The sequence below is a fragment of the Oncorhynchus tshawytscha genome, linkage group LG28, assembly GCF_018296145.1.
Source record: "Oncorhynchus tshawytscha isolate Ot180627B linkage group LG28, Otsh_v2.0, whole genome shotgun sequence".
Classification (NCBI taxonomy): domain Eukaryota; kingdom Metazoa; phylum Chordata; class Actinopteri; order Salmoniformes; family Salmonidae; genus Oncorhynchus; species Oncorhynchus tshawytscha.
The window spans coordinates 4,322,788-4,347,568 of NC_056456.1; the positions used below are offsets into that span (position 1 = coordinate 4,322,788).

At 42.0% G+C, this 24,781-nt stretch overlaps 1 protein-coding gene across 2 annotated transcripts; it reads right to left on the minus strand.

The window, feature by feature from the left end:
- Nucleotides 1–9,866: 9,866 nt before the first annotated feature.
- LOC112226520 (calcium-binding mitochondrial carrier protein SCaMC-1) lies at nucleotides 9,867–23,312 on the minus strand. 2 transcript variants are annotated; one of them, XM_024390880.2, is made up of 10 exons: nucleotides 22,820–23,312; nucleotides 20,961–21,087; nucleotides 20,238–20,325; nucleotides 19,902–20,013; nucleotides 19,115–19,273; nucleotides 18,801–18,953; nucleotides 16,345–16,452; nucleotides 15,242–15,409; nucleotides 14,778–14,928; nucleotides 9,867–13,123 (listed from the first exon to the last, which is right to left on the minus strand). In XM_024390880.2, the coding sequence occupies exons 1-10, from the start codon at nucleotides 23,000–23,002 to the stop codon at nucleotides 12,942–12,944; spliced, it is 1,431 nt and encodes a 476-aa protein (XP_024246648.1). In that variant the 5' UTR covers nucleotides 23,003–23,312; the 3' UTR covers nucleotides 9,867–12,941. The 2 variants fall into 2 exon arrangements, with proteins under 2 accessions (XP_024246648.1, XP_024246650.1); XM_024390882.2 differs by having other exon boundaries at nucleotides 22,764–22,882.
- Nucleotides 23,313–24,781: the final 1,469 nt, after the last annotated feature.

The window sequence follows — 24,781 nt, forward strand, 5'->3', positions numbered from 1 at the left end:
TTTTTGTTCTGTTGCTCTGTCTGTATGTTATGTCTTGCTTGTCCTATGTTGCTCTGTTGCTCTGTCTGTATGCTATGTCTTGCTTGTCCTATGTTGCTCTGTTGCTCTGTCTGTATGCTATGTCTTGCTTGTCCTATGTTGCTCTGTCTGTATGCTATGTCTTGCTTGTCCTATGTTGCTATGTCTTGCTTGTCCTATGTTGCTCTGTCTGTATGCTACGTCTTGCTTGTCCTATGTTGCTCTGTCTGTATGCTATGTCTTGCTTGTCCTATGTTGCTCTGTCTGTATGCTATTTCTTGCTTGTCCTATGTTGCTCTGTCTGTATGCTATGTCTTGCTTGTCCTATGTTGCTCTGTTGCTCGGCGTGTGCTCACTGCTCAATGATTGTCTATATTGTAATTGTTTTTAAATAACCTGCCCAGGGACTGCGATTGAAAATTAACCGGCTGGCTAAAACCTGCACTTTTACTGAAATGTTGATTAATGTGCACTGTCCCTGTAAAAATAAAATAAACTCAATTTGCTTACCGCCCCAATAGATCCACAGACGATGCTATCACACATCTGGACAAGAGGAATACCTAAGTAAGAATGCTGTTCATTGACTACAGCTCAGCCTTCAACACCATAGTACCCTCCAAGTTCATCATTAAGGTCGAGAACCCTGGATCTGAACCCCGCCCTGTGCAACTGGGTCCTGACCTTCCTGATGGGCCACCCCAGGTGGTGAAGGTAGGAAACAACACCTCCACTTCGCTGATCCTCAACACTTGGGCCCCACAAGGATGCGTGCTCAGTCCCTTCCTGTACTCCCTAATCACCCATGACTGCGTGGCCACGCACGCCTCCAACTCAATCATCAAGTTTGCAGACAACACAACAGTAGCAGGCCTGATTACCAACAATGACGAGACAGCCTACAGAGTGGAGGTGAAGGCCCTGGGAGTGTGGTGCCAGGAAAATAACCTCAACCAACAGCAACAAAACAAACGAGCTGATTGTGGACTTCAGGAAACAGCAGAGGGAGCACCCCCCAATCCACATCGATGGGACCGCAATGGAGAAGGTGGAAAGCTTCAAGTTCCTCGGCGTACTCATCACTGACAAACTGAAATGGTCCACCCACACAGACAGTGTGGTGAAGAAGGTGCAACAGCGACTCTTCAACCTCAGGAGGCTGGAAAATTTGGCTTGGCACCTAAAACCCTCACAAACTTTTACAGATGCACAATTGAGAACATCCTGTCGGCTGTATCACCGCCCGCAACGACAGCGCTCTCCAGAGGGTGGTGTGGTCTGCCCAACGCATCACCGGGGCAAACTACCTGCCCTCCAGGACACCTATAGCATCCGATGTCTGAGGAAGGTCAAAAAGATAATCAAGGACAACAATCATCCGAGCCACTGCCTGTTCACCCCATTATCATCCAGAAGGCGAGGTCGGTACAGGTGCATCAAAGCTGGGACCGAGAGACTGAAAAACAGCTTCTATCTCAAGGCCATCAGACTGTTAAATAGCCATCACTAGCATATTAGAGGCTGCTGCCCTGTACATAGACTTGAAATCACTTGCCACTTTAATAATGGAACACCAGTCACTTTAATAATGCTGAAATATTTTGTATTACTAATTATACACTGCTCAAAAAAATAAAGGGAACACTAAAATAACACATCCTAGATCTGAATGAATGAAATATTCTTATTAAATACTTTTTTCTTTACATAGTTGAATGTGCTGACAACAAAATCACACAAAAATGATCAATGGAAATCAAATTTATCAACCCATAGAGGTCTGGATTTGGAGTCACACTCAAAATTAAAGTGGAAAACCACACTACAGGCTGATTCAATTTTGATATAATGTCCTTAAAACAAGTCGAAATGAGGCTCAGTAGTGTGTGTGGCCTCCAGGTGCCTGTATGACCTCCCTACAACGCCTGGGCATGCTTCTGATGAGGTGGTGGATGGTCTCCTGAGGGATCTCCTCCCAGACCTGGACTAAAGCATTCGCCAACTCCTGGACAGTCTGTGGTGCAACGTGGCGTTGGTGGATGGAGCGAGACATGATGTCCCAGATGTGCTCAATTGGATTCAGGTCTGGGGAACGGGCGGGCCAGTCCATAGCATCAATGCCTTCCTCTTGCAGGAACTGCTGACACACTCCAGCCACGAGGTCTAGCATTGTCTTGCATTAGGAGGAACCCAGGGCCAACCGCACCAGCATATGGTCTCACAAGGGGTCTGAGGATCTCATCTCGGTACCTAATGGCAGTCAGGCTACCTCTGGCGAGCACATGGAAGGCTGTGCGGCCCCCCAAAGAAATGCCACCCCACACCATGACTGACCCACTGCCAAACCGGTCATGCTGGAGGATGTTGCAGGCAGCAGAACGTTCTCCACGGTGTCTCCAGACTCTGTCACGTCTGTCACGTGCTCAGTGTGAACCTGCTTTCATCTGTGAAGATGAAACTTAAAAAGATGACAGAGGCCTGTAATTTTCATCATAGGTACACTTCAACTATGACAGACAAAATGAGGAAAAAATTCCAGAAAATCCCATTGTAGGATTTTTTATGAATTTATTTGCAAATTATGGTGGAAAATAAGTATTTGGTCACCTACAAACAAGCAAGATTTCTGGCTCTCACAGACCTGTAACTTCTTCTTTAAGAGGCTCCTCTGTCCTCCAATCGTTACCTGTATTAATGGCACCTGTTTGAACTTGTTATCAGTATAAAAGACACCTGTCCACAACCTTAAACAGTCACACTCCAAACTCCACTATGGCCAAGACCAAAGAGCTGACAAAGGACACCAGAAACAAAATTGTAGACCTGCACCAGGCTGGGAAGACTGAATCTGCAATAGGTAAGCAGCTTGGTTTGAAGAAATCAACTGTGGGAGCAAATATTAGGAAATGGAAGATATACAAGACCACTGATAATCTCCCTCGATCTGGGGCTCCACGCAAGATCTCACCCCGTGGGGTCAAAATAATCACAAGGACGGTGAGCAAAAATCCCAGAACCACACGGGGGGACCTAGTGAATGACCTGCAGAGAGCTGGGACCAAAGTAACAAAGCCTACCATCAGTAACACACTACGCCGCCAGGGACTCAAATCCTGCAGTGCCAGACGTGTCTCCCTGCTTAAGCCAGTACATGTCCAGGCCCGTCTGAAGTTTGCTAGAGAGCATTTGGATGATCCAGAAGAAGATTTGGAGAATGTCATATGGTCAGATGAAACCAAAATATAATTTTTGGGTAAAAACTCAACTCGTCATGTTTGGAGGACAAAGAATGCTGAGTTGCATCCAAAGAACACCATACCTACTGTGAAGCATGGGGGTGGAAACATCATGCCTTGGGGCTGTTTTTCTGCAAAGGGACCAGGACGACTGAAAATAATGGGACGTAAAGGAAACGTAAAGGACCAGGACGTAAAGGAAATAATGAATGGGGCCATGTATTGTGAGATTTTGAGTGAAAACTTCCTTCCATCAGCAAGGGCATTGAAGATGAAACGTGGCTGGGTCTTTCAGCATGACAATGATCCCAAACACACCGCCCGGGCAACGAAGGAGTGGCTTCGTAAGAAGCATTTCAAGGTCCTGGAGTGGCCTAGCCAGTCTCCAGATCTCAACCCCATAGAAAATCTTTGGAGGGAGTTGAAAGTCCTTGTTGCCCAGCAACAGCCCCAAAACATCACTGCTCGAGAGGAGATCTGCATGGAGGAATGGCCCAAAATACCAGCAACAGTGTGTGAAAAACTTGTGAAGACTTACAGAAAACATTTGACCTCTGTCATTGCCAACAAAGGGCATACAACAAAGTATTGAGATAAACATTTGTTATTGACCAAATACTTATTTTCCACCATAATTTGCAAATAAATTCATTAAAAATCCTACAATGCGATTTTCTGGATATTTTTTTCTCATTTTGTCTGTCATAGTTGAAGTGTACCTATGATGAAAATTACAGGCCTCTCTCATCTTTTTAAGTGGGAGAACTTGCACAATTGGTAGCTGACTAAATACTTTTTTTGCCCCACTGTATATACTGTACTCTATCCAATTCTACTGTATCTTAGTCTATGCCGCTCTGACATTGGTCATCCAAATATTTATTTATTCTTAATTCCTTTACTTTAGATTGTGTGCATTGTTAGATATTACGTATTAGATATTACTGGTTGTTGGAGCTAGAAACACAAGCATTTCGCAACACCCGCAATAACATTTGCTAAACACATGTATGTGACAAATAAAATGTTATTTGATGTTAGGCTACCCATTATGAAATTTACTGAGACAAATTACAGACAGTAGCGTACATTAGCGAAATATAACTCAATTGAGTGAACATTAAATGTTTTTCAATATGATTGAATTTATGCAAACGTTTGTATTTTATACCTTTATACGTTGATGGTTTGTATCAATTGCAGACATTGGCAACTTTGTTGTGAAGTTATGGGCAGTTACAGAGAGATGGATGAACCATGTGATTCTATATTTAGCAGACATTTTCTGTGAGTAAAGTGACGAGGCTAAAAAGTATTTAACAATCGCTTAGCTGTTCTACGAGGGAAGCCAGTCACTCCTATCAAATCGCATTGAGAGCATACGTTATTAACAGAAACAACTTGAATTGTTGCATCTTATTGTGTTGTTGTCCTCCGGTTGCTAGCCAGCCAGCTAAAATGGCCCCTTTCCTAAATTAGCAATGGATGTGAGATAGGGATTTGGACTTGTGGTTTTACTTAATTCTCCGTATTGGCCAATGATTATAACAGTGATCCTGATCCAAACATTCATTCATACATTGTGCCCCTGGGCCTGAGAGTTCAATATGTAGATAGATGTTAGAAGGCTAATGTTTAACTAGCTAACGTTGCCCATGAAAGGAAGTTAGGCTCGCAAGCATGCATTTTAGCCAGGTAGCCTAGGAAAACAAAAAATAAAAGCCTGATATGTATGACGGAGTGATAGACACTTTCGTCAGCATGCAAGAGAGGAGGATGGCATTGGCGTTTCTCTATAAGTAGGGTGGGTAAACACGGTTTTTCTACTTGAATGAATGTGCACACACACGCACAAGCACACAAAAATCAGAACCATGGACAGTCACATCATATTTAGCTTACGTTTGGACTAAATTGTTTTTGGTATCTTTTAGTTGTCACTGTATTAGACTAACCAGAGGGGGTTTGATGATGTTGAAATGGTGCTGGAATAGAGGAGGCAGCTCCTGTTTTCTTTGTGACTTGCGGTAACTCTCTGTAGTTCTATATCAATAGTTGTGTAGTGGTCCGAAAATGTTTAGTGCTCTCAGGTTGGAGAAACATAATCCTCAGAGTTGGGGAACATTGTCAGAGCAGAAGGAAGCAAGTTTTCTTCCAGGACAACCTTGTACGTGGCTTGATTCGTGCATCCTTCACAAAGACAAATCTGCCCGATTCCAGCCTTGCTGAAGCACCCCCAGATCATCACCGGATCCTCCACCAAATTTCACAGTGGGTGCGAGACACTGCGGCTTGTAGGCCTCTCCAGATCTTGCAACCTATGTGAAATTTGGTGGAGGATCGGTGATGATCTGGGGGTGCTTCAGCAAGGCAATGCTCTACAGCAAGACAATGCTCCATGCCACACAGCCAGGTCAATCAAGGTGTGGATGGAAGACCACCCAATCTCCAGACCTGGACCCCATTGAAAACCTCTGGAATGTGATCAAGAGGAAGATTGATGGTCACAAGCCATCAAACAAAGCCGAGCTGCTTGAATATTTGAGCCAGGAGTGGCATAAAGTCACCCAACATCAATGTGAAAGACTGGTGGAGAACATGCCAAGACGCATGAAAGCTGTGATTGAAAATCAGGGTTATTCCACCAAATATTGATTTCTGAACTTTTCCTAAATTAAAACATTAGTATTGTGTTGTTTAAAAATGAATATGAACTTATTTTCATTGCATTATTCAAGGACTGAAAACACTGCATCTTTATTGTTCTTTTGACCAGTTGTCATTTTCTGTAAATAAATGCTCTAAATGACAATATTTTAGTTTGGAATTTGGGAGAAATGTTGTCAATAGTTTATAGAATAAAACAAAAATGTTAATTTTACCCAAACACATACCTATAAATAGTACAACCAGAGAAACATTCATTTTGCAGTGGTCTCTTCATTTCTTTACAGAGCTGTATATCTAATGAAGGTCTTGATGATCAGTAGAATCAGTTAGTGCTGGGTAGGAACAAAGGTTGATGCATACTCTGTCAATCTCAAAGTCTAGGGTTGGATTTATAGAGCAAACAACGCAATTATCACAACACATAGGTTGTAATATGGCTTTTTTTCTGGCTTCCCCAGTGATTCCACCCAAACACCGCTACTCCCAACAGAACAGTTGTATTATTCATTTGTACCCTTTATATAAGAAAAACATATCCTCTGCTAAATATCATCCATACAAAATGCGGTTGCCTTTTTGTCTGAATGTAGCTCACAAATGCCAGTTAGTGAGTGGATGTGGAGGAGCCATGACCATGTTGAGTGTGTCATTGGATGGTGTCACACTTCGCGCAATCCGTCCATCTCCAGTAGGGTCATCTTTTGTACGCTTTGGGAGGTTCATGAAAAGTAAAAGAGACATGAAGTCATTCATTATTTCATATAAATAAGGAACTTACAATGAATGACTCAATCAATAGACCACGGCATTTGTAACGTGTTTTGGGGGATACTGTAGACCAGCAGGAGCATAGCACCGATGGAAACCTGGTGTGGTTATTTCCCCTAACAACACCAATTACACTCACAGTTAAGGTCTCATACCAGACACAGAGAAAAAAGATGTAAATAAAATCAATAAATAAAACGTACGAACCAACAGTCCAGTCAAAGCCTTGGTGAAATAGCGAAAGCCTTGCCTGACTTTACATTTGGACGTCTTGCTCTTTTTGACATCATCTCCGGACACATCAGGTTTGGACTCGCTGCTCCCCTTGACGACCTCATAAATGGTTGGCAAAGAGAATAATGACGCTGATGAAGGTGTTCGAATGATGTCACCACCGGCCTCTCCGGCTGTAATCATATGTCGTGACCAGTCTCGCCTCAGGGCCTTATCTGATTTGGTAGAGGCCAGGGGGGATCCATCCTCATTGGCAGACTGGGAGCATGATGACCGCAGTCGAGTGGACCTCTTCCTGGGAATCTAGGTGCAGTCAAGGGGGAAAGAAGCACATCACAGTTCTACAGCTTATGTAGGATTCTGATATAAACATAGTATATCTTCAGAGGCGCAGGGTTTTCACACATATCTATGCTGACAAACTAGCGATCAACAGCCCTATGGTGGAGAGTTCTAAGTGGTCGCCAACCCTGGTCTTGGAGAACCACAGGGTGTACAAGGTTTTGTTTAAAGCCCAGCACTAACCAACCTGGTTCAGCTAATGAAGGTCTTGATGATCAGTAGAATCAGTTAGTGCTGGGTAGAAACAAAGGTTGATGCATACTCTGTCAATCTCAAAGTCTAGGGTTGGAGACCACTGGTCCCTTCTCTGACCAGTACCTTCATCTCTTGGAGATCCTCTGCGATAGAGTGGAACTTCTCAGTGAATGTGTCCATCATGGCTCTGGCTTGCTCATGCCGTTCCCTGGCACTGGAGACCCTCTCCTTCCGGTCTGTGGCCTCCTCATCATCACTGGTCCCAGGGGACTCCAGCTCCCCCAGAGCGATAGGGACAACTGGGGTCATCACTGCCCTGCTTCTGGAGGAGTGGGAATAGGACTGAGAGGTAGAGAACATGTAGACAAGGCATTGGGTTTACCAGTTATATGTTAGGACTTTCTCTTGATTATTCTATCAAAGTTGTGTTTTGAGCTTAGACGCCTAATACATTAACTGAGACGCATTTCATTCACAAAATGGCACAAGGCATTGTTTATCTATTGATTGTATTGACGTGTTGAATAAAATAATCAACTATGGATGGCATCATCAGCATGTAAAATATATCGCTAGATACCTTCTCTGACTTTTGTTTGGTCCTCTTCTTAACCTTCAGATACTCTTGATTATCAGCGGTTATGTACTGTAAGAATCAAATCAAATGTATTATTTAAAAAAAATGTTTAATCAAATTTATTTTGAAATGTCTTTAGTTAGAGAATGCGTATATCAAATATAAGGATTCTGGAAGAATAACATGTGCTTAATACATTATTTTCTCCAGAATCACCAATAATGCAGACCTAAATTGATCTTATTAGCTACTTAAAGTCAAATCAAACTTTATTTGTCACATGCGCCAAATACAACAAGTAGACCGTACGGTGAAATGCTGACAAGCCCTTTACACCAACAGTGCAGTTCAAGAAGAGTTTAGAAAATATTTACGAAATAAACTCCAGTAAAAAATAATAAAATGTAACACAATAAAATAACACTAACGAGGCTATATACGGGGTACCGGTACCGAGTCAGTGTACGGGGGTACAGGTTAGTCGAGGTAATTTGTACATATAGGATATAGGTAGGGGTGACGTGATTATCCTTATGTGTTAAATGTATAGTTCATTTCCTCCATATTATGGTTGATGGCGCATTTAGAAAGGTCTTACAATTTTCTTAACTTCGGTCCTGCTGCTTGGTCGATAGACAGCTTTCTTAGGGTCATCCTTCAAATCCTCTAGTACCCATTTCAATTCTTTCACCCAGGGTTTCTCCTATACAAATAGCGAGACAGATTACAAATATAGTACATTCTTGAAAGCTCAGTAAACATGATGAACAACAATTTACCATATTCAGTAGTAAGCTGAGCTCTATAGCGAACAGTTATCTATGAATAAACGTTTTTGTGGCACTGTTTAAATCTATATTGTGTTTAATTTCAAAAACATTTGTTAGTTCATCGCGTTCGATCGATTACGACATCAACATCGATTTGCTTCAATCGGTAAACTTTTTGGCTTCGGTGAAAATGTTATCGAAGTCATTCGCATGTTTTACAACTATATAAAGAGTTCTGTGTTACTAAACCTTAATACATCCAAAATATTCCGTATCAACAGAAGTGTACAACGGGGATGCCATTTGTATTCATTTTGGTTGTGGAACTTCTTTCTCTAGATATTCTGAATGATGCAAATCTGTATGGCTTAACCATTTTTAACAAAGAAATCCAAATTTACCAATTTGCTGATACTCTTTTTTAAAGAAACAAAGACCAGGTCGCCCATGTCCTTAATGCTATCACTGCATTCTCTATTGCATCAGGATTAAAACTGAACGTTTCTAAATGTGAAATCTTATGTTTATATGACTGATGATAAAGAAATAGAAAACATTTCTGTAAAGGACTGTGTTAATATTTAGGAAAACATCGGTCAAAAAAAGCACTTCGTCAGACATGAATTTCTCTCCTAAAATTAAGAAAAAATATATTGAATAATTGTCTACAAAGAGATCTTTCTATACTTGGGAGAGTACTTCTGTCCTAGGCAGAGGGACTGTCTCCTTTCGTGTACCCCTCATTATCGTTATTTGTAAGTCCCTCTAGTTGTAAAGAGATCAACAAGAGCTTTCTTGACTTCATCTGGAAAAATAAGTCTCACCAACTAAAAGAGTCAGTCCTCTCTAATAAAAGATCTGAAGGCGGTCTGGAAGTGTTGGTTGAAAACTGGTTGAAAAGATGTTTGATTAGTACCGATTCAATATGGTATTTCATTCCAAATAATGTGTTTAATAAGTTACATTTTTACTGAAATGTAATTATATTCCTGAATGATTAACCACTAAATTGGCTAGGTTTCACCAACAAGCTTTAATGGCCTGGAAAATGTTTCCTGGAATAATTCAGACATAACTGTAAGGAATAAGTCATTGTTCTACCCCAGCTGGCATGAGAGGAATATTGACTTTGTTCTTGATGTTTTTGACATCAGAGTGCACATCAGAGTGCACATATTCTTACATATGAACAATTTTTAACATTGAATGAATTTCCAATACCTTTCAGAGAGTTTATTTCTGTGATCAAAGCCATTCCCAGTAGTCTAACTACACTAATGAAAACTCATCTTAGCCTCATGAATGATCACAGAGCTTATCCAGAACTGAGATTGGAAGGTGTGGGCTTACTTGAGAAATCTAGTTGTAATAAATATATAAGACAAATTCTTCATTCACAAAACCAGCTTACACCGAGAGGAAAATCTTTATGGAACGTGCTTATTCCTGACATTGTCTAGAAAAAGCTTGGTTGCTGTATACCCAACAAATTTAAGGAAGTGCACTTTAAAATTCTACATAAGATATATCCATGTAAATTGTGTTGTCCAAATTTGTGGCTATTGATGATATCTGCGTTTTCTGTGAAAAAGGGGAGAATCTGACTCGTTCTTTGAATGTAAATGTGTGTCCGAATTCTGTGAAAACCTTTGCAGAATACTTATTTACCATTATGAACACTGCCCATGTTGACATGAAGGATATATTATGTTACTATTGCAATGATAACAAGACCATTGAAATGATTACATTTTTTAAAATTCTTGTTGCCAAATACTTTATAAACAAACAAAAATTCCAGAATTCTATACCAAAATTACACATATTTTTGATTGAATTCTCTTAAGACATTATCCCTAGTGAATAACATCTTCCTTAATCATGACATTTTCTCAGAGTGAATACAATTGCACTAGAATAGTTATTTCTATTATTTTATTGATATATTTTGTATGTTTGAGTATTTTCTTGTTAATACATGCATTTTGTTTTGTTAGACATGTTTGATGTAAGTTGTTTTTGTATTATGAATAATATATATATATTTTTAAAGGTACACTGTAAATTGATTGGATAGGTTTTTGGATGTCCGCACAGGGATGACGATGATCTAGAGTTGATTGACACAGATCAATTAAATCATTCGTGGAATAAGCATTCACAAACGTGCACTGCAAGACCTCTAGATGCGACATGCACACAGCATTGACAATTTGGAGTTGGCTTTGCACTGGGTGTGCACTATTCATTTAAATTCAATTGAAAACATTCCATTGTGAATATTTATATATACCTGGACAACCATCTGCAAACATTTGTTTCGACCCATAACACATGCATTGCTTTTCTTTCAGTCTAAGCTTTGCGAGGACATTCATACAACTCTCACAATGTCAATTGATTCAGGCATAGTAGACCTATTACATATTCAAACATAATTAAGACATAAGACATTGAGGCAACATAACAACCATTGGCCTCAAGTAGTAATAATCTTTAGTGGGTGCATGACATGCATATGGAGTGTGTGTGTAGGGGGGATCCTGAAGTGATTCTGAATTGGAAACCAGTATTGGCAGTGTACACAACCTACTTACATTTCAGTCAAGCTTAGCAAAAAAAGAGGCAGCATTTTTTAAGACTTCCCCCTCAGCTCCAGTAATGATTCATAGACAATATTTGCATGCGAGCTTTTGTAACGATGAATATTTTTGCTTGAGATTCAGCTTAACGGTCAACAACAAGGTAGGCATTGTCTTTCAAGAAAAGCATAAAGTACAAAAAGACATGTTTGTAAATCATCTGTTAAAACACGTGAAAACATAACATTAAAACAGCAGTTGTAAATGACACTAACCTGTACAAATAAATAGAACCAACCAAATAAGATAGAAACATATGATATTTAACTGAGGGTAAGGCACACTTATAAATACTGTAGTATTACTATAGTTAAAAAACTATAGTATGTACTGCAGTGTTCTGTGGACATTAGTGTACTATTTACTATAGTGTTTTATGCATATATTACTAATATACTATAGTTCTTCAAATATTATAATATTTTACAGTTCACTACAGAATTCTACAGTAAGTACTACACATGAATGAGGAATACCACACTGTGTAGTATAGTATTCTACAGTATACTACCAAATTATATATTATGTAATACCCCTGATCGAGGGATACTACCGTGTGTAGTATAGTATTCTATAGTATACTACAGTTTACTTAGCCTGGGTACCAGCCTTTTTGGCTAACATTCCACTCCTCGACAGGTCGACATGGAGAAAAGCTGTCCATGACGAAGTTGCATGGTACAAAGAAAATCTCTGCCGTGCCGCAGAGGACAAGCAGCAACTTCGAAAGGAGAGACTTCCCATCAAGAACGCCCACCCACCACCACCACTCACCCTGGCCCATACCGCATCAAAAGATGTGGCTCCCGGATCGGCCTCTTCAGCCATCTGAAGACCCACCAGGAGGACGATCATACTCAACCCCGAGTGATCGTTGATGATGGGTACCAGTCTATTTAGCTAACATTCCACTCCATGTAGCCTACTCCATGTGATATGCCAAAGAGACGGTCTTTCTTCATTCTTTAAATATATCTTAGGCATATGACACAGAGTACAGGTAGTGGAACGTTAGCTAAATTGACTGGTACCCAGACTACAATTTACCACAGAATTCTATAGCAAACTGTAGTAGTGTGGGATTCTCTAAAATGTGTGCATGGAGCGTCTAATATTACAGTGGAACAAAAATAGTTTGGACAAAGCTCTTGAACCTCGTTCACAGTGTTCACCTGAAGACATCGATACCTCGTTCTCTATGTTTTAAGATCCATAATGCAGTTCTTAACGGGTATATTGCACCATATTGGAATTTCACCTTGAGTTAAAGAGGAGAGCATCATTTTTGGAGAGTCTACTGCTATGGCCTATCTCAGACCCAACCTTGATTTCATGGTTCTCCACGTAAGGCCCAGTACACAGAGTGATCACAATATGGCAACGTTTGGTTGTCCACGTGAGATCATAAAAGTCTGTGCGGATCACTAAGTTCCAACTAAACTGTCCAAAAAGACCTAAAGACTTAACATCCTGTCTGACTGTCCCTGCATCATTTGGAGATCCCCAGGCCGGTCTTCATGTACTCGTAGACCACATAGCTGAGGCTCACAGCAGGAATCACTTTCATGAAGTTGGGCAGGATACCCCGGTACAGTCCAAAGAAACCCTCGTTAGCCATGATCCCCTTCATCAGTCCAGTCATGGTGGACTTGTCCGACACTTCCAGAGTTGCTGAGAGACAGTAAATGAACAAAAGGATGCAGATTGAAAGAAAAGGTTACACAGCCTACATATCAGGACATATCAGTAGCAGCCTACATATCAGGACATATCAGTAGCAGCCTACATATCAGGACATACACTGTCTGTAGCAGCCTACATATCAGGACATATCAGTAGCAGCCTACATATCAGGACATACACTGTCTGTAGCAGCCTACATATCAGGACATATCAGTAGCAGCCTACATATCAGGACATGTCTGTAGCAGCCTACATATCAGGACATGTCTACATATCAGGACATGTCTGTAGCAGCCTACATATCAGGACATGTCTGTAGCAGCCTACATATCAGGATATACACTGTCTGTAGCAGCCTACATATCAGGATATACACTGTCTGTAGCAGCCTACATATCAGGACATACACTGTCTGTAGCAGCCTACATATCAGGACATACACTGTCTGTAGCAGCCTACATATCAGGACATGTCTGTAGCAGCCTACATATCAGGACATGTCTGTAGCAGCCTACATATCAGGACATGTCTGTAGCAGCCTACATATCAGGACATGTCTGTAGCAGCCTACATATCAGGACATGTCTGTAGCAGCCTACATATCAGGACATGTCTGTAGCAGCCTACATATCAGGACATGTCTGTAGCAGCCTACATATCAGGACATGTCTGTAGCAGCCTACATATCAGGACATGTCTGTAGCAGCCTACATATCAGGACATGTCAGTAGCAGCCTACATATCAGGACATGTCAGTAGCAGCATATCAGACATGTCAGTACATATCAGGACATGTCTGTAGCAGCCTACATATCAGGACATATCAGTAGCAGCCTACATATCAGGACATGTCAGTAGCAGCCTATATAGCAGGACATGTCAGTAGCAGCCTCAGGACATATCAGGACATATCAGTAGCAGCCTACATATCAGGACATGTCAGTAGCAGCCTACATATCAGGACATGTCTGTAGCAGCCTACATATCAGGACATGTCAGTAGCAGCCTACATATCAGGACATATCAGTAGCAGCCTACATATCAGGACATATCTGTAGCAGCCTACATATCAGGACATATCAGTAGCAGCCTACATATCAGGACATATCTGTCAGGACAGTCAGTAGCAGCCTACATATCAGGACATGTCAGTAGCAGCCTACATATCAGGACATATCAGTAGCAGCCTACATATCAGGACATGTCAGTAGCAGCCTACATATCAGGTCAGTAGCAGCCTACATATCAGGACATATCAGTAGCAGCCTACATATCAGGACATATCTGTAGCAGCCTACATATCAGGACATGTCAGTAGCAGCCTACATATCAGGACATATCAGTAGCAGCCTACATAGCAGGACATGTCAGTAGCAGCCTACATATCAGGACATGTCTGTAGCAGCCTACATATCAGGACATATCAGTAGCAGCCTACATATCAGGACATATCAGTAGCAGCCTACATATCAGGACATATCAGTAGCAGCCTACATATCAGGACATATCAGTAGCAGCTGGTTTAATTTGTCAAAGATTTATTTCTGTGCTGCTGGAGAGATTGGAATTTGATTGGATTTGGAATGTTTTTCGGCTTCAATAAATAAAGAATATCTCATCTAGTTGCAGATGTATTTATTACCTTGTGCCTGCATGCGTGTGCGAAGCAGGGCGAGGGGGTAGCTGGCCAGCTGGCCACAGGTGCTGGAGATGGTGCCACAGCCCAACAGCACCAAGATGCCAGGGTTGGCTGTGTCTTTGGCGTAGCGGGACAACCATGCATTCTTCAGGCTCTAGGGTGCACAAAGAGAGGGTGGGGTAAGGGACAAGGGAAGTATCATCATTTAGGGGATGTGACTGGCGCCAAAGAGAATCAGTGTTCAGACAGTGGTCACATTAACGTGGCCAGCCTTCTCTCATTTAGAATAACACAACATTCGATGAACACAATTCAGTGGATTCAATCTTGAGTCCTGAAAAACGTCCAACATTATGGAATTCTCTGTTTTCAGTAATACACGTCAGTGAACTGTAAATCATTGCAGTACTACAATGTGGAATGAGAAACAGCATTGACTCTATGATAGAAATCGTCAGCCTGCAGACCTCGTAAACAGCCAGGTCGATGCCAGCATAGGGAATGATGCCTATCATGTTGGGAGTGTAGCCTTTATAGAAGGCTTTGATGCCCTCTTTCCTCAGAATCTTCTTGGCACAGTCAAACATTCCATTATACTGGCCAGTTTTCCCCAGAGTCAGTCTGGTCTTCATCATCTAAAAGGAGAAAGAAGACAATGGAGAGATGATGCTCAGCTATATAGAATTAATAAGTACTGATAGTTTGTGAGAGGTAGTGGAAATGCTGTCATAATGTGTGCTGATCCTACAGATTGCAATCTTTCAATGAGAAACTGATTTTAATTCGATCAGTTCAGGGTGTTTGCCAAATAATTACATTAAAATACACTACAGATCAAAAGTTTTACTCATTCAAGAGTTTTTCTTAACTTTGACTATTTTCTACATTGTAGAATAATAGTGAAGACATCAAAACTATTAAATAACATCATGTAGTAACCAAACAAAGTGTTAAACAAATCAAACTATTTTATATTTGATATTCTTCAAATAGCCACCCTTTGCCTTGATGACAGCTTTGCACACTGCATAATAATGACTGTATGGATGAAAATGCACAATGTAATCATGTCAACGTGTGTCAAATACAGTATGAAAGTTGAAAACACTATGTTAAAAGCACTGTGTGAGAGTTTCCCTGGGAACTTTGCCAAAAACAAAGAGCTGTGAATGGATCAGTGGTTCACCAATCAGGGCCTTGATTGACTCGGCAAAAGTAACAAGGTGTGACGTGTAATGAAAGAAACGACGATTCTTTGGGACCATCGGGTGACGTCCTGACAACTGAGACACAGAAATGTTCCTGCAACGTTCCCATGAAACGTTCGTATGTTCGGTTACACTAACGTTTAAGTTGAAACTTTTAGGTTCAAAATGTACCCGAGAAATATATTTTCAGGGACATATTTCTTCCTGAGATAAAGTGTTTATGTTAAATGAATTGTACACCACCTGCTAACGAGAATACAGTTGATTCATGTTGCTGTACTATGGGATTTCTACTTGATCAAATGAATTCCATGGATCTGACAGTGACGGAAACCCTCGGTAACAGTGGGTGGTCCTCTCACCTCCATGGGGTAGATGGATGACTGGGCGGTGGCTCCTGCCAGAGAGCCAGCCATGAACCTCTGGTGGGTCTGGACCTTCCCTCCCTCTGGTGTCAGCAGCTTCTTATACTGATGGGGAGAGAGTTGAGATACACCATGAGGATAACACCATGAGGATAACACCATGAGGATAACACCATGAGGATAACACCATGAGGATAACACCATGAGGATAACACCATGAGGATAACACCATGAGGATAACACCATGAGGATAACACCATGAGGATAACACCATGAGGATAACACCATGAGGATAACACCATGAGGATAACACCATGAGGATAACAGAGATACTATTAGAACCCCTCTCTCCCTCTGTAAACAGCAGCCGTAGACTAGCAGTGAAAGGTAGATACGTACATACATGTAGGGATAAAGTGACTAGGCAACAGGAAAGACAACAGTAACAGCAGCCGTAGACTAGCAGTGAAAGGTAGATACGTACATACATGTAGGGATAAAGTGACTAGGCAACAGGAAAGACAACAGTAACAACAGCCGTAGACTAGCAGTGAAAGGTAGATACGTACATACATGTAGGGATAAAGTGACTAGGCAACAGGAAAGACAACAGTAACAGCAGCATATGTGATGAGTCAAAAGAGTGAGCGCCAAAAAGACAAATGTGGATAGTCCAGGTTGGTTAACTATGTAGCAGTCTTATGGCTCGGGTGTAGAAGCTGTTCAGGGTCCTGTTGGTTCCAGACTTGGTACATCGGTGGCTGGAGTCTTTGAACATTTTAAGGGCCTTCCTCTGACACCGCCTGGTATAGAGGTCCTGGATGGCAGTGAGCCTGTCCCCGGTGATATACTGGGCCGTACGCACTACCCTCTGCTGTGTCTTGCGGTTGGAGGCCGAGCAGTTACCATACCAGTCAGGATGCTCTCAATGGTGCATCTGTAGAACTTGTTGAGGATCTGAGGGCCCATGCCAAATATTTTCAGCCTCCTGAGGGGGAAGAGGCATTGTTGTGTCCTCTTCATGACTGTGTTGGAGTGTGTGTGTGTGTGTGGACCATGATACTTCGTTAATGATGTGGATACCGAGGAACTTGAAGCTCCCGACCTGCCCCACTACAGCCCCATCGATGTGGATGGGGGTGTGCTCGGCCCTCCACTTCCTGTAGTCCACAATCAGCTCTTTTGTCTTGCTGACAGGTCTCTGACCTCCCTGTAGGCTGTCTCATCGTTGTCGGTGATCAGGCCTACCACCTTTGTGTCGTCTGCAAACATAATTGTGGTGTTGGAGTGGTGCGCGAACAGGGAGTACAGGAGGAGACTAAGCACACACCATTGAGGGGCCCCGTGTTGAGGGTCAGCGGGGTGACCCTCAACACTGGGGCCGGCCCGTCAGGAAGTCCAGGACCCAGTTGCAGAGGGAGGTGTTTAATCACAGGGTCCAGGGTTCATACAGACAATGGCAAGTCAAATTCAAGGACTTTCAACTACTTTTTCAAGCACTAATATTTATTTTCAAGGAACATCAATTTCTAATAGTTAATATTATGCAATTGTTACTAATCGCCACCAGATGGCAGTATAGCACCACAACCTCATGAAAAGAAAATAAACATAATATTCATCACTACCTTACAAGTTCTACTCAATAATACACTGTTTCACTACTTATTTACTACATACATGAGTGGTAAGTCAGTACTGATGATTTTGTCATTTGAGTAGTGATGAGCAGAGTTTTGGGACATGCCTACTGGAGAAGGGCGGGAGGTCTGTATGAAAACAGCACATGAACGGCCACCAGAACAGCAGGACCACAGCCGCCGCTTGATAAAGTGGAATATTGCGTGCGCCCGGGGAATTTTAGCTATCGATGTGACGTTTGGCCGCGCCTAATCAGTCAGATCTGTACCTGCCTGGCTGAGTGGCAGTGTGGGTGGAATGAGCGAGCTCGCCTGGCAACCACAGCACGAAACACGAGAGGAAATAAAACTTGGGAGTCTGCCTGGAAAATAGTTTGCAAAACCAATACATTTTCTATAATTTTTCATAAACATATTTGATCATTATCTGTTCTCCCCTCATTTTAATTCAAGTACTTTTAAGTGTAAACTTGAGAAAATGTCTGATTTTCAAGGTATACCAGTACTTGATTTTCAGTGCCAAACTCAGGTACTTTAACCTACTCTTGAGGGTCCATAGTTTAGTGATGAGCTTGGAAGGCACTGTGCTGTTGAACGCTGTGCTGTAGTCAATGAACAGCGTTCTCACATACTGTAGGTGTTCCTTTTCCCTGTCTGTCTTCCCCTCTCTGTCCCATTTCCTATTCCCGCCACCATTGTACTATTTACTTCCTGTTCTAAATGTCTTGTTGTAACTTCCTCTATAGGTCTCTCTCTCCTCCTGCTTGTCCCCCTCCATCCATCAAACTAAAAATAGAAGAAACGGTGTCCAACCTGTTCGTAGGCCATGAACTTGATAGCAGTCTCAGGGGCTATTTTTAACACGTTGACCCCGTTCCCTCGCCATAATGAGGCCATGCCCCCTTCCTTAATCATCTGCTTGAATCCTCCCAGCAGGGTGACCCGGTTGGACTTGGAGGAGTGGACCTGAAACACAACCAACAGGGGTTGGAGAATACACCATTTTGTACTGTAGTCTTTTTTCACAAGGTATGATGTTAGGAATAAGGGTTGTGGTTAAATCATACTTGTAGTTATAACGCATTGTATTCCCATCCTCTTTAGTAACAACCCTTCCAGTACTCAACCTGCATGAAGACCTTCACCCTGTCCAGGGGGGCGGTGCCTGTGCGAGAGACCGCCCCAGCCATCGCCCCGGCAGACAGCTGTTTCCACCAGCCACCAGAGATCTTCTCCTCCTCTGTGAACTCATCAGGGATGGCAATGCTCTCACCTATGTCCAGCACCTAGTGAGTGAAAGAAGAATGAAGTTATATTGTCCTTATGCCCATCAACCGCCACCAAGACTTTTGAACGTTTATCATAGCATTTTGCACTCAAGCATACATCGGGAAAAATATTTGAAAACTTGTGTGGTGGTGATCAATAGCCCCCATCAATAGCCCCCGTGCACTGCAGCCTTTTATACTATTGCAACTTCATCAGTCAGGCCTGTAAGATCCACTGCATGCTATTTGTAAGTAGCACATGTGGTCAACAAAACTTTCTGTAGAGAAGCACACACTACCACCTACCCTACCAACAGGCCTGACTGATAAAGTTACACACTGCTGAGAGAGGAACGTCTTGTCCAGACCTGCTATCTCACCAGTTGTGGCTTGACAAGTTGCAGCAACACCAGCCTAGCATGTAGTGTCTCAGCAAAAAGTTATAAAAGGGACTCGCTATCTCCTAGAAACAGAATTTGTAAGATGATCCACTGGAGATAAACAATGCACTGGAGATGAACATTTTGTTGAAAGAAAGTCAATAAGATAGGATTTTCTCCACAATATTGCTTGTACACATCTTGTTTTTCAAGGGGTGTGTGGGTGCAGGTGTGAATCCGGACTCCGGACTGGGTAACCCACTCACTGAGGAGTGTTTCCAGTAGCGTATGATCTCATTCAGGTTATGGGCAGGATTGAACAGGAAGTGATCCCTCCACTCGTTCCAGTCCACCATCATGGTGCCATCAATGTCCATGCTGCACAGACAGGATATGAGGTCACAGAGCAGATAGTAACAGTACTAGCCTGGTTACCATTCTACTTCTGCTTTAGCCAACTTGACCATTTTTGTTCCAACCCAGCACTAATTTAACTCATCAAGGGTTTGATGATTAGTTGATAAGTGGAATAGACTAAAATGCTTATAGTTTGTAAGAAATGACATGGCTAATGAAGGGACACTTAGCTTATGAGGACAAACCTTTGTAGGATGGTCTGGGCCTCTTCCTTGGTTATGTCCATGCCCAGCTCTTCAAGGGACTGCTTGATCTCAGAGGCATCGATGTGCCCTGGAGGAAATGATAGAGACATTTCAAGGGTTTTGTTTAAGTACATGCTCTAGTTCATAAGTATATGTTCATAAGTATAATGCATGTTCTAGCATGCCTTGTTGTTGTAACAGTGATATTACATTGTTGTGAGAATCATGTGCAGTCATTCTGACAGAGACAGGTCTCAGCACAACAAGATCACAGTCTCACTTCAGATTTCAACAATTGTCCAGGGGGGGGATGAACATCTATCGGTGAAGTGAAAGTAGGTCAAAGGTGAAGGTTGTAAAAACACAACAAATTGAGGGTTAATCATAAAAAACTTGAGGATTAAGTTTAGGCATAAATTTCGACTGGTTAAGGTTAAAACAGAAATCAAAATGAGATTGAAGCCGTGACCCTTCCTGTATCCCCATTCACAACACCCTAGCAAACTGGGAGCCAGATAGTAATACATGCTCACGCTGCCCCTAGTGGACGGTATTGAACGCATCTCCCGGCATCCTAGGGTCCTGGACAAATGTCAAATACTGAAGTCTATCTGTAGTGATCTCGCTGCTCATCAAGTACTGTACTTCCTAAACTTTGTGTCACCAGTGATCCCCCCCAAATCACCCGTGCCTTGTGGAGAAGGATATGATATGGTAACCTACCATCGTTGTTTTTGTCCAAGCTCTTGAACGTCAGGCGCAGTTTCTTCTCGTGTTCTTTCAGATATTTGTTGAACTCATTGAAGTCAAGCCCTCCATCTTTGTTTTCGTCACCAGACGATACAATTTTCTGCACAAACACAAATGAGAGGATTAGTCTATTTGCCTCACTGTTGGAAGTTGAACCGCTGAAGCAGAACTTTGTACATTGGCAAGGTTACTCACACACAACTACGAGTCAAAGGCATCACATAGGCTGCCTCACTAATTCATGCAGTTGCATAGTGACTCACACAGGAACAGTATAGCTTTTCAATGCTATCATTAAATGGTAGGCTAATGTTATAGTGATACTGTGTAACCATAAGAGCATGTTGTGCACATTAATGAATATTGCATAATGACTGGGGATGATGGCCAAGTCAACGGGGCAGGTATCTCCCCTCTAGTGGTGCTAGTAACAACACAAACCAATATCTGTGTTCATTCCCTGATACTGGAGATGATGGCCAAGTCAACGGGCAGGTATCTCCCCTCTAGTGGTGCTAGTAACAACACAAACCAATATCTGTGTTCATTCCCTGATACTGGAGATGGTGGCCAAGTCAATGGGGCAGGTATCTCCCCTCTAGCAGTGCTAGTAACAACACAAACCAATATCTGTGTTCATTCCCTGATACTCGAGATGATGGCCAAGTCAACGGGGCAGGTATCTCCCCTCTAGTGGTGCTAGTAACAACACAAACCAATATCTGTGTTCATTCCCTGATACTGGAGATGGTGGCCAAGTCAATGGGGCAGGTATCTCCCCTCTAGCAGTGCTAGTAACAACACAAACCAATATCTGTGTTCATTCCCTGATACTGGAGATGATGGCCAAGTCAACGGGGCAGGTATCTCCCCTCTAGTGGTGCTAGTAACAACACAAACCAATATCTGTGTTCATTCCCTGATACTGGAGATGATGGCCAAGTCAACGGGGCAGGTATCTCCCCTCTAGTGGTGCTAGTAACAACACAAACCAATATATGTTTTCATTCCCTGATACTGGGGATGAGTCATTTGTAGATGTCATATTGATGATGAAACCCGTGTCCCACTGGACAATCTGTGATCGCTACATTCATTTTTGAACTTTTAAATGCATGATACATACTAATTGATTCTTGAAGAATATGACTTATAAAAGCCTCGTGAGATTAGTTCAACTGTCTAATCCCATCAGAACCCAAAACATAAACTTGATTTATTTGAGTTATTTCATTGTAAACAAATACTGTATAGCCTCAAAACATGGTTAAAACAAGGCAACACTCAACATGTCGTCCTCCAAGAATGATGCAGCGCCCCTCTTGGGCCAATCAGTGTTATTTTGTAAATGTCACATCTCAATACCATTCACCCAAGTTTCGTCAAAACCGGGCTAATACATCAAAGGTTGTACTAACATATGGCTGGAGACAGATCTATTCCCCCTCCCCCCTTTTATATAACATTTATCCAGCCTCATCCCTCAGCTGTTTACCGAAACAGTGGTGGGGTGCCCGCTTTGTTGTTCGAGTCGCAGATTGCCCCTTTAAACCAGCCCTGCCCTGATAACACCAGACACCAACACTGTTACTACGGAGTTATCGCTCCAGAATGTGACAGGGAGAAACTAGTTAGTCGGCTAAAGTTTAGTATTTCGTTTATATAAAGTGTAGGTTATTTTATTTACAGGGAAATGCCCACAAATGGGCGAATAGGCTAAGTGAATGAGAATGGCATATGTCTAAGGTCTGTGTTGCGTATATTTGCTACACATACTGTATGTCCCAATCCCAAATCCTTCACGTCAGGAATCCGCATGGCTCTACTTTTACCTCCGCTGCACCTCTGCGGAATGACATGCCCATTGCGGTTATGCCCGCTCTCAATTCAGCAACATCGACCTTCCCGTCCTTGTTGGTGTCCAGTTTATCGAATAGGTCTTGGTATGACCTTTCACTATCGGGATCCCAGCATTGGGATTCTGTTAGAACAAGTCCTTTTATAACATGATACATTGTTGCTGTTTGCAAAGAGGCTACAGATAGCCAAGGCCCAATGTTTTTCAGAAAGTTCAATGCATAAGTGCTCAGTCAATACGGAACCGCGGGTTGAGAAAAGGGTCGCTCGTCGTAATCCGTAGCAAATTCGCAATTATCTCCGTGGTCGACAAGGTACATACCGGTACACGAAATTTGAGACGACGATCTGACACAGCTTCATATCTCCTACAAATACTGCTGCATATCAGTAAATAACCTGAAACGCACTTCTCGGGATGACTGCAGTCAAATTGAGGGTGTGCGGTATAAGGAAGGACGCATCAGTATTCTGCCAGCAGCACAAATCATGACGCCACGTTTGTATGGTAATTTCGAAACCTTTTTTTAAAAAGCCCGATATTCAAACCACTGCAATGGGAAGAATTCATTCAAAAAGTTTATATATTTTTTAATCATTGGCCACTAGTATTGTGCCAACAAGAAAAGGCAATAAGTAATTTATGAAAATAAAGACCAAAAATGAAACAATACCATGTTGTCACTGGAATGTTAATAGTATTGGGCTGTAGAGAGAACTTTTCTACCTTAGCTAAAGTGGAGTGGAAAATGCTAAGTAGGGTCTATACTAACCAAATATGTATAGTTTGGAGGGGACTGTGTCAAACATATCCAGCAACACTTCGTACTCCACTTCCTCCATACAGTGCAATACACTGTAATAGACTTTACATGGGATACATATTGGCTTGTAGAGAGAACTTCTACCTGTCTCAGCTAAAATGGGTTGGAAACTACAGTGTAGGCCGGGTCTCTGCTAACCAAATATGGTTCGTTTTTGAGGGAGACTCAGCAGGGTCTCTACCAAGATTATTATAGTTTTGTGATTGAATTTGTGTTTATTTCACTTTTCGATTTTTATTTGAAATTTAGTTAGTTTTCAGATTTGATTTACTCATTTTTATTTAGTTTGTTTGATAAAAACATTTATTTAGTTGTCATATTATTTAGTTTCAGTTGAAGTTTTAGGGAGAGAAAGTAGCCTATGCGTGGGAGGGTAGGAGCCTTGCTATGTGTTGCCATCTGATGCACAATCAAATGTCATAAATCAACACTGCAGAGCTCTCCCTGTCCTCTGCTGTGTCTTGATTGTATTACTGTTGATGATATCTGGAAATGTGAATGTACACCCTGGCCCATCTACTGTTGCCAACCCCAATTTGGACATGCTTAAACCACCTGACAAAGTCCTAAAGCAATGGGACTCCCTACATGTTTCTTAGATTATTACCAATCCCAGTTCACAGCCAGCCAGCTTCTGTGTGTGTGCACGCGTTTCTGTTCAACCAAACAATATTCTCTGGTTTATTTTTAAGAAGACTGGGTTTCAGAGAAGTGGTTGTTCAATTTCTCAAGTATGATGACAGTTGTCCACAGACAGAATACTGTCTCCACGAACACTTGGGATTCAGGAGCACAAACCAGATCTAGTGCCACAGGGCACAGCTTTAGATAAAAAGCCATCATTGTCTGACAGAATTGGAGAGGTGACTGTAAACATGCCCCCCTTTCCTTCTTCCAGGTATTTCCACAGCTCACGCTGGGCACTTAAAGATGCAATATGTAACTTTTTGGGCTACCCGAAATTTTAGTTATAGATATGTAATTCTCAATAAAAGCAAGTTTAAGAAGCAGTAAATCTGTTCTATGTGTGCTATTTCTATGCTTCCCATTGTTAAGTTTTGTTTTGCATCTTTTACTTCTGGTTTTGTACACCAGCTGAAAACACAATCTTTT